This window comes from Pipistrellus hanaki, assembly GCF_964339955.1.
Source record: "Pipistrellus hanaki genome assembly, chromosome: 10".
NCBI lineage: Eukaryota > Metazoa > Chordata > Mammalia > Chiroptera > Vespertilionidae > Pipistrellus > Pipistrellus hanaki.
The window spans coordinates 16,635,313-16,649,284 of NC_140512.1; the positions used below are offsets into that span (position 1 = coordinate 16,635,313).

Below are 13,972 nucleotides of genomic sequence, written 5' to 3' on the forward strand. Positions count from 1 at the left end.
AAAGCACACGGAGGAGCAACAGCCCACATCCATCGTTTTTTCAGTTCTCCCCAGAACCCCTCAGGTCCGCAGCCCCTGGAGCAATGCATCGGCTTTGTCAGCTCGGTTCTGTCACGGCTCCCAGCCTCCAGTTAATGCTGCCGCCATGGCCCTGTGAGGAGGCACAGCTGAAGTACCTTAGGTAATGGGCCCCTGTGAACCCAGCTTAGTGCTCTCCTCCACCTGCTCTCCATGTGGGGTTGGCACTTACGATTTATTTCTTTCTTAAAAATATGTTTGCACTCATGTTAGAGAGAGAGGAAGGGAGGGAGGGAGAGAGAGGAACGTCAATCGGTTACCTCCTGTACACACCCCAGGACCAAACCTGCAACCTGGGTATGTGCCCTGACTAGAAATGAAAACAGCGACCTTTGGGTGCAAGGGGCGATACTCAATCAGCTGAGCCACACCGGCCAGGGCTCCTTATGCTTTCTGTAAAGGATTCTGCTGCTGGAAGTTTACAAAGCACTCTCCTAACATTCTTCTGAAATATTCTCCTTACAAACCTGAGCCGTGGTGCAGATTGGGGCACACAGTTTTCAAGACACTTGAGAGAACGAGCTCCTGCCCTCCACAGAACACCTCCAGACTCTGAAGACAGAGCGTCTCCCAGATGCTCAGGGCACCCCCGGAATTACACACGTTCCTCCTGTGACTAGTTTCTCCTGTGTTATTAGCACACGGGGTCTCATTCATTGGCTCCACAAGTGTTACCGGAAAGGTGACCTGGGGCCAGACAGTAGTGTGTGAGTTCTTGATATCGTGTAGGACAGTGTTTCCCAAACTTCTCCCATGATGAGAATCACCTGGTGGAGTTGTTAAACTACAGATTCCTGAATCCCAACTAAGAAGGCTAAACTAGAATTTTTGGGGACATATAGGTAAAAATTGTATCAATTTTTGGGAACATATAGGTAAAACTGTATCAATTTTTACCTATATGTTCCCAAAAATTCTAGTTTAGCCTTCTTAGTTGGGATTCAGGAATCTGTGTTTTAACAACTCCACCAGGTGATTCTCATCATGAGAGAAGGTTGGGAAACACTGGTTTAGGAGATGCATGCCTGGGAGTGGTGAAGGGGTGGGAGAGCTCTCTGGGTCCTCCCCCTGAAAGCTTTAAGGGTGGGGACTTTAGGGGAGGATCTCAATAGAATATTCATCAACTTTCCAGCTGGGTCCTTCCGGGGTGCTGGTCTCCACGATAGATAGCTCGGTGGGGCAGAGGGTCTTTGGTCGGTGCAGCCACTCCTGAGGTCAGGCCAGGTCTAACTTGTCCAGGTTACTGCTGTCCTGGGCCTGGAGCTGAAATACAACTGAGGCCTAGCAGTTATCTCTCCAGGGGAGGGGACCTTCTGTATCTGGCTGTACATTGCTATCTGTCTCAGTTTCCCTATTCCACTTGCCAAGGAATTTTCCTAGCTTCTGACTAACCTGCTTCACAAGCACAAGGAAAAGACCCTCAAGCCCAGCCGTCAGCCCCTATTAGGATGGGGAAGGGGCAGGAGGAGGGGGCGGGGGTCTGCCTGCCAGGGGCCCAGCACCAGACAGTCTCCCTCAGGAAGCCCCACGCCCCCCACGCTCCCCAGGCCTCCCCTCCGGAGCAGAGACGAGCTTCCATTGAGGCCCCAGCCCACACCGGGCTCTCAGGCGGAAGAGGAGGAGCCCAACAGCCACCAAGCCGCCTCGTCGCCTAGCAACGGCCTAACGCGGAGGGATGGAGCGCAACAGCCGGGAGCAGCAGGCCAGGAAATATTTGGAGAAATATCGGATTATGGAGTTGCTGAACCTCCTCACCAGTCACCTGCTCTTTTACCAGCCAAGTAAGGGTCTTGCCTATCGCTCGGTTTTCGGTCCCACCCCCGCTGGCAGCCCTTCCTCCAGCTCCACCCCACCCACCGCCTACTGCACACACACTCCGTTATCTGACTCCGTTAACCGAGCCCTGCTGCTGCCAGTTTAGGCTGTGGCCTTCCATGAAACCAGGTCGGCAAACTGCGGCTCGAGAGCCAGCAAAGGCCAGCTTAGGAGTACCCTAATTCAGCGTTTTTCAACCGCTGAGATGTTGCCTGGTGTGCCGTAGGTGCAGACAAGAATTTTATAATTTTTCACTATTTTACTTAATATTTCATAATAAAGTAATTATAAAATACTTTCTTTGTGTTTATTTGATTCCTATTCAAGAGAATTACTTTATATATAGTCAATGTAGGCACAGAGTTAAATTTTTTAACATTTTCTAATGGTGGTGTGCCTCGTGATTTTTTTCATGAAACAAGTGTGCCTTTGCCCAAAAAAGGTTGAAAAACACTGCCCTAATTAAGTTAATGACAATGTACCTACCTACATAGTTTTAAGTTTAAAAAACTTCTTTCTCAAAAGAATACTGTTGTACTGTTGATATTTGGCTCTGCTGACTAATGAGTTTGCCGACCACTGAATTAGACAAATACTTATTTTTTTTAATGTATTTTATTGATTTTTTACAGAGAGGAAGGGAGAGAGAGGGATAGAGAGTTAGAAACATCGATGCGAGAGAGACATCGATCAGCTGGCCCCTGTACACTCCCCACTTGGGATGTGCCCGCAACCCAGGTACATGCCCTTGACCAGAATCGAACCTGGGACCCCTCAGTCCGCAGGCCGACACTATCCACTGAGTCAAACTGGTCTTGGCTAGACAAATACTTATTGACCGGCCCCTCTGTGCCCACCACCAGCCAGGATGACCTGGGACGCAGCCAGGTGGAGGGCTCACCAGTCATTACTAATGAGATGGGGCAACAGCCTGAACCTCAGTCTTCTCTTCTGGGAAATGGGGGCAGTAGCACCAATCTCCGGGAAACGTGGGGAAGAATCAATAAATGAATTGCCCCTATGTCTCGTAAGGATCAGGTGTTCCCAATGTTACCCCGACCTCAAAGAGTTGTTCACCTGGTAAGAGAGCTACACAATTGCTGGGGCAAGATGGAATGGTGTTTTGGAGAACTCTTTTCCTGGCATTTTCACGCTTCTGACCCCCTTAAAAAAAAAACTTGAAACATTTCTTGATTTTTGTGCAGTGATTTCAAAATTATATTAAGGTGAAAGTTACGTTGAAGTCCTTTTAACCCAAATGCAAAATTGTAACTTGCCGGCCTCTCTCCACAAGAAGTGTCCAAAAATGTCAAAATTATCCACCTCCCATTTAAGGAAATGGAAATACCAGACATTCCAACTTTGCCCCACCCAGCCAATATGATCATGTTTAGGGTCATTAAGCGCACTCTAGTTGTTTTAATTAAACAATAGAAACTGTAACAAATAAAAATAGTGAGAAAAAGTACAAAGGAATGCATTCTTTTACATTTTTACTTATTAATGAGAGGAGAAAGGAAGGGTGAAAAATATCCACGTGAGAAACATTGATTGCCTCCATAATTTTAACATGGGCTCCAACCCCCACAACCTAGGTATGTGCCTGACCCCTATGTCTCGCAAGGATCAGGTGTTCGCGATGTTACCCAGACCCCATGGAACCAGTGACCTTTTGGTGCACGGAAGGACACTCAACCAGAATTGAACTTTTCTTTTTTTTCTTTACAGGTAAACCAAGAGAGTATTTAATAGCTCTATTAGAACGACTGAGAATTGCTAAAATAACAGGTGTGGCTTTCCCTTTCTTCATGGATCACACTAACATTGTGTCTATGTTTGAGATGATGGACTCTGGACGTAAAGGCAGCATATCATTTGTGCAGTACAAAAGAGGTCAGTGTCTAATGCAAATTGAGGTAATAGTAGCCATTCCATAATTTTCTCTAGCTGAAAATGATTCGCTTTGTAAATTTTCCTTCTGATTCTTTTATAGCCCTAGAGAACCTGGGTCTGTCAACTGAAGATGAAGATTTAAAAGATGATGGAAATGGAATAACTTTGGATAAATTCAAGGACGAAGTGTAAGTTCATTTTCTAATGAGTAATATTTAAAGAATATGGTTTTGAAGTACAATTAATATCTTTTAAAACAGGTTCCTAACTTTATTTTTTTTTTAATTTTTAAATTGATTTTTAGAGAGAGGAAGGGAAAGGGAGAGAGAAACATAAATGATGAGAGAGAACCATTGATCAGCTGCCCCCTGCACACCCTCTTTCCAGGGATGGAGCCTGTAACCTGGGCTTGTGCCCTGACCATGAATCAAACCAGCAACCTTTCAGTGCATAGACAAAACCCAACCAACTGAGCCACATCACGCCAACCAGAGCCAGGCTCCTACCTTTTGATAGAAACTTTCAGCTGACTAGCAAGTGAGGACAGGGAGGGATGACAGAAAAGTCCCTGAGCTTGGGGAGAGGGGAGAGAGAAAACGCTGGAGTTAGGAAGTTTCAGAGGCAGCTTCATTTTCTTAATGGGAAACCCCAGCAATTCTCAAAGAATGAGATAGAAAAGCCCCATTTGCTAGAAGGACTAACAAAAAAGCTTTGAGTGCAATACACTAGATGGAAACTCTCAGTATAAAATACAGGGAGGGCCCTGGCTGGTTTGGCTCAATGGATAGAGAGTCAGCATGCGGACTGAAGGGTCTCAGGTTCGATTCTGGCCAAAGGCACATACCAGGGTTGCAGGCTCGATCCCCAGTGGGGGGCATGCAGGAGGCAGCCAATCAGTGATTCTCTCTCATCATTGATGTTTCTCTCTCTCCCCCCTCCCTCCCTCTCTAAAATCAATAAAATATTTTTTTTAAATAAATAGATAAAATACAGGGAGGGTTGTAGAATTTGTCTCAAAATATTCCCTCTAAATTATTCATCACAGCCGAGACTGGTTTGGCTCAATGGATGGAGCGTCGGCTTGGGGACTGAAGGGACCCGGGTTCGATTCCGGTCAAGGGCATATACCAAACTAGATACAGGAACATCAATTACAAACATGCGTTCTAAAGTGATTTTTTTTTTTAATTTATTTGCTGTGTTTTGATTATCCATAATAGTCTCCCTTACTTAACATAGGAAATTGAAATTTGGTTATAATTTATTATATCTGCACTTGTATTTTATTTACCACATATTCAGCATGTATATCTGTAAATGGAATTACTCCGAGTTTTCACGGCTTCTGAGTTTTCTGTTTTTGTTTTCTTAGGAACAGAAAGGTTCAGGAAATATGGACAGCATTTTAATAACACTGTAAGTCAAAGATAATAAATGATTCCATAAAGTTTTCAGTTATCCAGATTCATTAATTCGGAACTTCATTTAACTTAACCAACTGGCTTCCTCTTTGTTCAAAAATGGGGAAGGAGGGAAAAATGCATTATTTTCCAGTGTTAGGCCAGTTTGTCCTCAAATTAAGTAGAATCTCAACATCTTGTGGAGCGAGTTTGTAAATTCCAATTTCATTTAATGCTGCTGTGGCAGGAGGCTGCTCAGAAGCTGACTGCAGGACATCTTTCAGAAGTAGTGCAGAACCAATGTTCAAATTCAAAATAATACAGGCTTCTTTTACACTGTTTAAAAAAGCAGGATTAGGAAATGAGATCTCTATTATCTTTATCATTCACATTATTCTATAACAATTTCATTTTGAGAAACGAAAGTGCTTTCCTACACTGCTAGCCATGTGCCCTCAGTAAAAATTATGTATGGATTTATTATTTGGTTCTTTTAACATATTAAGACTATGTATGTGTGCAGAGTTTATATTTCATCAGGTTACTATAAGGTAATAGCATCACTGTTTTCAACAGTATCCATTACATCCCAAAATACAATATGTGATATTAACATTCTATTAAATGTAGCTAAGACTCTAGGTAGATTAGGATATGGGAAAAGAGAATATTAAGAGATGACATGAAAGCAGTAGAAAGATAGACCACTAAAACAAAAGAAAAAACAGAAGTAGAAAGCTGACTGAAATGAGCAAAAATAATCTTTCATTTTCTAAAAAAAGAATATAATCTCAGAAAGAGCCAAACAATTCAAATTTTACCTCAATAATTTCTAAAAATACTTCTAAGAATTCTTCCTTTAATTATATACTTAGAACCAAAATTAATGTCAAATGTTTAAGAAGAATTTTTTTCAAGCCTGGCCTGTTATTAGATACTAAACATATTTTTAATTTCTTATATTTATCAAGTATGGCAGAACTGCCCTTGTTTTCATTTTCTATTTACTTCTCCAGTAATAAGCAAATCAGAGTATTAAAGCAAATGCTAGAAAAGAAAGCCCAACATATAATTTATATCCAGTTCTAGTGAACTTTTTGGGGTCATGGGTCAGAAGTAGGGTAGGCAAAAGTAGGTTCACAGTTGTGAGTATGTGAACCAGAGATTTTATTCTTGTATTCATATTATTGTATTATTTTCTACATGTACAACTACAAACCTACTTTTGTTCCTGTATTATTCTGATACACAATGAGCATTTGAAAATCTTTAATTGATGCTAACATACATTTAACATCATTGGAACCCTAATGTTGTTAAAAAAGGAATTAACCTCTTCTCAGGATTTGATACATCAAAACCAATTGTTAAAAACTGAGCTTACTGTTTAAAGTAATTTTCTGGTCTCTTGCAATAGTGGGAGAACAAAGGGAAAAGATTCCGAGTCATATCAAACTGCAACTGAGCTGCTCCTCCTTCATTGAAGTGATTAGCAAGAATGATCTGAAACAAAGAATAATTCATATCACAGTTGTCTTCATCATCATCATAGCCCCAAAATAGTCTACTCCTTACTTACTTCTTGGTAGATGTGTATATCCAGCTTCTCGACGAGCATTTGCCAGAAAGTTTTAAATAAAGAGAAGCAAAGCTGCTGCTCCAACTGAAGTAAACGGTCTCGTAACGTAAGCAGGAGGGGGCAGGCCGAGCTGGACAGGGACATGACTGCCTGTTCAGACTGAGAGGGCAAGGACAACCACCTGGGAAAATGAGAACAGCACTGCCTGTAGCACGTTAACTTTTACCATAAACATTTTTATCACTTTGTGTTTTTAAAGATTTAACAAATTTTAAATTTGGGGAAGTGCACTGTTCTGAGGCATCTATATATAATCTATTTATTTAAAAGGCTAATATGCTAAGCATCCGACTGTCTGCCCGGTCGCTATGATGCACACTGACCACCAATGGGCAGGCGCTCAACGCAGGAGTTGCTGTGATGTGCACTGGCCACTTAGAAAGAAATGGCACTGTGTACCCATCACCCACAAAGCAACACTCTGCTTCCCCCAAGTGGGCACAGGCCCCATCACCACCCTGGAGCGACAGCCCGCCAAAGCAGCCGATGCTGCTGAGACCCCATGGTGCAAAGATGTGGCCCACAGCCCAGCCCAGAACCGGTGGCTATGGGCCCCAGGCAATGACATCATGTAGCAACACTTGGATTCCTCTCCCTAGCGACTAGCCTCCTAGGAATTTCTTCAGCCCAGGAACATGACATGCTTTATAACCAGGTGCAAACATTTACACTTTAACCAAATGTCTGTGAAGCATTTTGCCATGCCTCATCTCATTTGATCCTCACAGAAGTCCTGGAGTAGGTGGATAGGAGACTCAGTAGAATCTTATTTTCTTTTCATTACCAGAAAATGGAGATTTAGGAAGCTTATAAACCTGTCCTGACTGAAAAGAAGTTGGAAATGGGGGACTTTGAAAATGACTTCAGGTTTTCTCACTGCACAGAATATAGTCAAACACTGCTGCAGTTAAATATTTCACCCTTTGTCCTCCCTGCGTGATCTACAGTAATAATTTGCTTCGTGTTGATATTTACTGCTGTGTTGCTAACAATTACCTGAAAGAGAAATTGGGGTGCTTCACTGGGCTGGAAAAAATTTAGCTAAATCAGAAAGCAGGTCTAATTAAGCAAGTTTATTCTATATATATATATATATATATATATATATATATACACACACACACACACACACACACACACACACACACAAAAGGCTAGGTTGACTCGTGCATGTGTGATACATATAAAGCTCTCGCTGGCACCAATTGCACACACGTGTTTCGATCTTTCATTGTCGACAGTGAATTTAGTTGACACTTCTATTATTAAGAAAGGGCGAATAGCGATATTAAAATATTTCTTCTAATTAATTTCCTTTCAGTGTGCACAAATTCATGCACAAGGCCACTAGTTTTAAATATATTTTTTATTGATTGATTTTTTTACAGAGAGGAAGGGAGAGAGAGAGCTAGAAAAGTCAATGAGAGAGAAACATCGACCAGCTGCCTCTTGCACACCCCCTACCTGGGATGTGCCCGCAACCAGTGTACATGCCCTTGACTGGAATTGAACCTGGGACTTTCAGTCCGCAGATGACACTCTACCACTGAGCCAAACTGGTTTCGGCAAGGCCACTAGTTTTAAATAAGAAAAGATGTACAGCATTTAAAACTCTCAGAAAAATAAATATACCTATATTTATACTTTAGCTCTCAATTAAATATTCTTTATTTAATGAAGATAAATTTTTTAAATCCTCAAATAGGACTTACTGAAATAATTTTAAGATAGTTAAAATGTAAAACATTAGCATTTAAGATAACAGCTAATTTTATGCTCTAGTTTTTAGCAAAACAGGAACTAACACTTCCACATTGGTTGAGACTATGCTAGGACAAAAAGGTATTGCTGCTGTCAAGGAGCGCAGTCTGGTGGAGGTAACAGGTGTCCACAGGGAGTGATGGCAGGAGAATTAACTGGACATACAAGCATGCACAGAGCACTATAGCAGCCCCTTATTTTGAAAATGGGTGACAGGCTAGGCCATTCAACCCATATCATACATCAGCTGTCTGTATTTACGGACACATCTGAAGGTTAAATTATGGTCAGTTTATTCTGATTAAGAATGAATATATTTTAGCCAGCCAGAGTAGCTCAGTGGTTGAGCGTTGACTTATGAACTAGGAGGTCACAGTTCGAATCTCAGTCAGGGCACATGCCTGGGCTGCGGGCTCGATCCCAGTGTGGGGCATGCAGGAGGCAGCCGAATAATGATTCTTTGTCATCATTGATGTTTCTATCCCTCTCTCTTTCTCTCTGAAATCAATAAAAATAAGTAAATAAGAATGAATATATTTTAGACAGAAACAGTTAACTAGGCTTGGTGTGCAAAAGGCCCAACTCTGAACTATTTAGATATCTTGGAAATCTGACAGTATATATCATCTTTTAACTTTTACCAAACTGGAGTTGAGAGCTGACTGATAAGAAAGTACAGAGGACTTACCTTTCTTTTCTATACAACTTTGCAGCATCTTTAACTTCTCTAAAAACATGGTCTACTTGACGGGTCAACATGTCATGTTTTAAGCGCTCTAACAGGTTAATCATGTCATCAAAGACAGAACTCTCCATAGAGGCTAGTTGTCCCAGCTGCAGTTTACTGAGAGTGTTATTCTCTGCAAAGACCTCCAATGCCGCCTGTTGAAGTTGTAGAAAGAACTGAAAGCAAAAATATGTTAACACATATAATTTTTGCCATAAATTCATAACTTAAGATACATTCTTGTCGTGTTTTTTAGACTTCCTCCCTAACCCAAGTATTAAATATTTCTAAACTTTTAATTTTAGAAATATTTAACATGGCTAAAATTTGTCTATGTTCGGCTAAATGTCATTTCTTCTCTTTTTTATTGCATTAAGATTAGATTTGACAATGTACAAAAATTTTTAATTTACCTTGTCCATTTTTAAAAATATATATTTTATTGATTTTTTTACCGAGAGGAAGAGAGAGGGATAAAGAGTTAGAAACCAATGAGAGACATCAATCAGCTGCCTCCTGCACACCCCCTACTGGGGATGTGCCCCCAATCAAGGTAGTACATGCCCTTGACTGGAATTGAACCTGGAACCCTTCAATCCACAGGCTGACGCTCTATCCACTGAGCCAAACTGGTTTCGGCTATTCTGCAGTTTTTAAATGAAATATTCTATAAGTGTCTATTAAGTTAATCTGGTATAATGTGATAGTGAAGGCCATAGTTTCCTTATTAATTTTCTGTCTGGATGATCTATCCACTGGTGTGAGATATTAAAATCCCCAACTATTACTGTATTACTCTGGATTTCTCCCTCTATGCCCATTAACAATTGGTTTATAAAGTTAAGTGCTCCTATGTTAGTTGTGTAGATATTTACAATTGTTATGTCCTCTTCTTGGATTCGCCCCTTTATAATTGTTACCTCCTTGTCTTTTTTAAACATTTTTGTTTTAAAGTCTATTTTGTCTGATATGAGTATTCTATGCCAGCTTTCTTTTCATTTCTATTCACATGAAATATCTTTTTTCATCCTTTCACTTTCAGTCTGCATGTGTCTTTCAATTAGAAGTGTCTCTTGATAGATGAGTCATGTTTTTTTTAATTAATCTTATAGGTGGATCATGTTTTCAAATCCACAGAGCCACCCTGTCTTTTTTTTTTAATAGAAATATATATACATTATTGATTTTCTACAGAGAGAAAAGGAAAGGGACAGAGAGTTAGAAACATCTCAAAGAGAGAGAAACACTGATCAGCCACCTCCCGCACGTCCCCCACTGGGAATGCGCCCACAATCAAGGCACATGTCCCTGACCGGAATCGAACCTGGGACCCTTCAGTCCAAAGGCCGATGCTCTATCCACCGAGCCAAACCACCCAGGACCACCCTGTGTCTTTTTATTGTAGCATTTAATCCATTCATATTTAAAGTTATCATTGATAAGTATTGCCCTTTTGTTCATTATTTTTTGGTTATTATATAGTTCTCCTCTGTTCCTTTCTTCCTCTCTTGATCTTTTCCCTTGTGGGGGAAGTTTTCTGTCACTATTTCTTCAAATATGCTTTCAGTATCTTGCTTTCTCTTTTTCTGGGACCCCCATAATTCTGATGTTGGTTCACTTGAGATTGTCCCAGAGGTTTCTTACACTATCTTCAACTTTCTGTATTCTCTTATCTTCTTGCTTCTGCAGAAGAGTGTCTTCTGGCTCTTTGTGTTCCAAATCTTTGCCTTGATTCTTGCGATCTGCCAGTCTGTTTTTTGAACTCTGTGTAATATTTTTTATTTCAATGTTTTCTTTATTTCTAGTTGATACCTTTTTATTTCTAGCTGATCCCTTTTCATATCCTCATAGGCCTCGTTTATTTTATCGGCCTCTTTTAGGAAAAAAAATTTTTTTTTAAATACATTTTATTGAATTTTTACAGAGAGAAAGAGAGAGGGATAGAGAGCTAGAAACATCGATGAAAGAGACTCATAGATCAGCTGCCTCTTGCACACCCCCCACCAGGGATGTGCCCACAACCAAGGTACATGCCCTTGACCGGAATCGAACCTGAAACCCTTCAGTCTACAGGCCAACGCTCTACCCACTGAGCCAAACCAGTTTCGGCCTTTTTTAGGAAATTTTTGAAAAACCTTATAACTGTAGTTTTGAACTCAAAGTCCATTCTTTTACTTTCCTCCATCTCCTTCCTTTGTGTCCAGCCTCTTCTCTGCATTTTAGCTGCTTCCCTGATTTGATGGAATAGTTTTGTGTGTTAGGTGTTCTGGTAGAGCCCAGTAGCACTTCCCAGTTACCTGAGCCTTCCCAGTTACCTGAGGTGGACAGTCTTGATGTAGCCCTTTGTGGGTTGTGTGTGCAGTCTCGTTTTTAAGCCTTGCTTGTTATTGGTATTACTGGGAAGCGTTGATCTCCAAGCCAATTGGCTGTGAGGATCAGCAGTGTCTCAGCTAGGAGGGCTTCTGTACTCCACTTGGATGGGGCAGAGTCTCGGGGTGACGCAGACAAGCTTTGGTTCCGTGTCAGTCTCACCTTAGAAAAGTCCTATTCGCAGTGAGTCCCACAAGACTGGTTGCAGACGCACACACCTCTTTGGTATAGGCGCAGATAAGCTTTGGATTCTCGTCAGTCCCTCCTTAGGAAAGTCCTATTCACAGCGAATGAGAAAGCCAGCCTCCAGGAGGGCTTCTGTGCTCTGCTTAGATGGGGCGGAGTCTCAGGCTGGTGCAGACAAACTTTGGTTTCCCGTCAGCCCCTCCCCCAAGTCCCGCAGTAATGGCCTCTGGCTTCACACACCTCCAAGAGATCTCTGCCCACTGCTTGACTGTCCGGCCTCTCCCTGACTGGGGCCGTCTATCAGAGCAATAGGGTGGTTCTGTTTTCCTCCCGAACAAACCAGCCGCTCATTAGCTATCCGCCCTCTCTGCGCACCTGGAGTAAGCCAACATCGAACTCGCTCTTTCTGCGCGCTGTGAGCAAGCCAGCAGCGAAGTCGGGCAGCCGCCTTTTTTCACGTACAGTTCTCCGCACCTTCACAGTTGCTGAGGCTCAGCGTGCCTTCTCTCTCCTTCCCAGATGGTAGAGCCTCCTCTCAGCCAGCTGTCAGGCACTTCAGGGCGATGTTTCCCGTTTTCCAGTTCTAAATTCAAAATTGTTGTGGTAGGCTGCATTCGGGTGTCTACCCTATGCCGCCACCTTGGTTTCTCTCTCGAAAAATATGTACTTTATTCACACCTCTTAAGTTTGGCCTAATTGTTTTTCTGCCTAATGTGTATTTTTGCTTGCTATAGAATCAACATTTCAAAACGTAAAACTATTTATACTACTAATGTATTATTTAATATAAAATCGCGTTAACTTACAACATTGTCAGCCCAGTCTGCTAGTACTGTTGAGATATAGTTCACAGCATTAAGAATTGCACAGTATCGAAAGCCAAGGGAAGCTCTGGTCTCTTCTTTCATCACCTGAGTCAGTCGTATCCTAAAATCATCTACCAAGTCCTTCTGTAACTCCAGGAACTGCAGCTTTCTGGAAGCTGTGGGAAGATTTTTATACCTGTCTGTGGAGAAAGTTAACAAGACATATGAGGTTCTTGGCACTGTTTATGATATAGTTATAGGTTTTTCCTACTGACATGCCTTGGTGCCTTTGTCAAAAATCAATTGACCATTCCAGTATGGATCTCTTTTTAAATTTTCTAAGGATGTGGGTTTCAAAAGTCTATGTATTTGTCATAACTCACTGAACTGTATACATAAAATCTATGCTATTCACTATATATAAATCATGCCTTGATTTTTAAAGGACATATGAAATAATTATATACAAAAAGCACTCAATTTCTTTACCAAATAAATGACATTTTTTTAAAAGAAAGGAGGATCTATGACAGCTTAAAATAGATACCTACATGCCCTAACTGGTTTGGCTCAGTGGATAGAGTGTTGGCCTGTGGACTGAAGGGTCCCGGGTTCGATTCCGGTCAAGGGCATGTACCTTGGTTGCGGGAATGTCCCCAGTAGGGGGTGTGCTGGAAGCTGCTGATTAATGTTTCTCTCTCATCAATGTTTCTAACTCTCTATCTCTCTCCCTTTCTCTCTGTAAAAAATCAATAATATATATATATATATATATATATATATATATATATATATATATATATATATTTTTTTTAAATAGATACCTACATAAGAATTTATAGGTGAAATGGTAAGCTGTCTGAAATGTTCTTTAAAATACTCCAGGGAAAAAATGAGTTGGGGAGAAAAATATATAATAGAAAAGTGAGAATTTAAGAAAACCTTAATAATATATACCTGAGGGCTCATTATATTATGCTACATGTGTATGTTTAAAAATTTCCATTGGCCCTGGTTGGGTAGTTCAGTTGGTTAGACGTCATCCCAATATGCCAAAGTTGCAGGTTTGGTCTGGTCCCCATTAAGGGCACATACAAGAATGCATAAATAAGTGGAACAACAATGTTTCTCTCCCTCCCTCTCTCTCTCTCTCTAAAATCAACAAAGAAATATTTTTAAAACATTTTTTTTTTTAAAAAAGAAAATTTCCGTAATTAAAAAGTAAAGTTTTTCTTTAGCTCAGCCAGCGTGGCTTAGTGGTTGAGTGTCAACCTATGAACCAAGAGGTCACAGTTCG

The 13,972-nt window shown here is 41.1% G+C and overlaps 2 protein-coding genes across 3 annotated transcripts in view; one reads left to right on the forward strand and one right to left on the reverse strand.

The window, feature by feature from the left end:
• The first annotated feature begins 1,748 nt into the window (after nt 1-1,748).
• Nucleotides 1,749-4,765, forward strand: EFCAB10 (EF-hand calcium binding domain 10). The gene is made up of 3 exons (XM_084897870.1): nt 1,749-1,859; nt 3,622-3,786; nt 3,887-4,765. The coding sequence occupies exons 1-3, from the start codon at nt 1,754-1,756 to the stop codon at nt 3,976-3,978; spliced, it is 363 nt and encodes a 120-aa protein (XP_084753996.1). The 5' UTR covers nt 1,749-1,753; the 3' UTR covers nt 3,979-4,765.
• A 193-nt stretch (nt 4,766-4,958) lies between these two features.
• RINT1 (RAD50 interactor 1) overlaps nt 4,959-13,972 on the reverse strand; it is a 28,330-nt gene continuing 19,316 nt past the window's right edge. The window contains exons 11-15 of one of the 2 annotated variants that reach the window (XM_084897820.1): nt 12,676-12,875; nt 9,275-9,489; nt 6,766-6,946; nt 6,571-6,689; nt 4,959-5,522 (exon numbers count right to left, since the gene is read on the reverse strand). In XM_084897820.1, coding sequence (XP_084753946.1) covers nt 5,330-5,522; nt 6,571-6,689; nt 6,766-6,946; nt 9,275-9,489; nt 12,676-12,875 — 908 coding nt within the window. In that variant the 3' untranslated portion in view covers nt 4,959-5,329. The remainder of the gene's footprint in view (nt 5,523-6,570; nt 6,690-6,765; nt 6,947-9,274; nt 9,490-12,675; nt 12,876-13,972) is intronic. The other variant, XM_084897821.1, reaches the window with a different exon arrangement.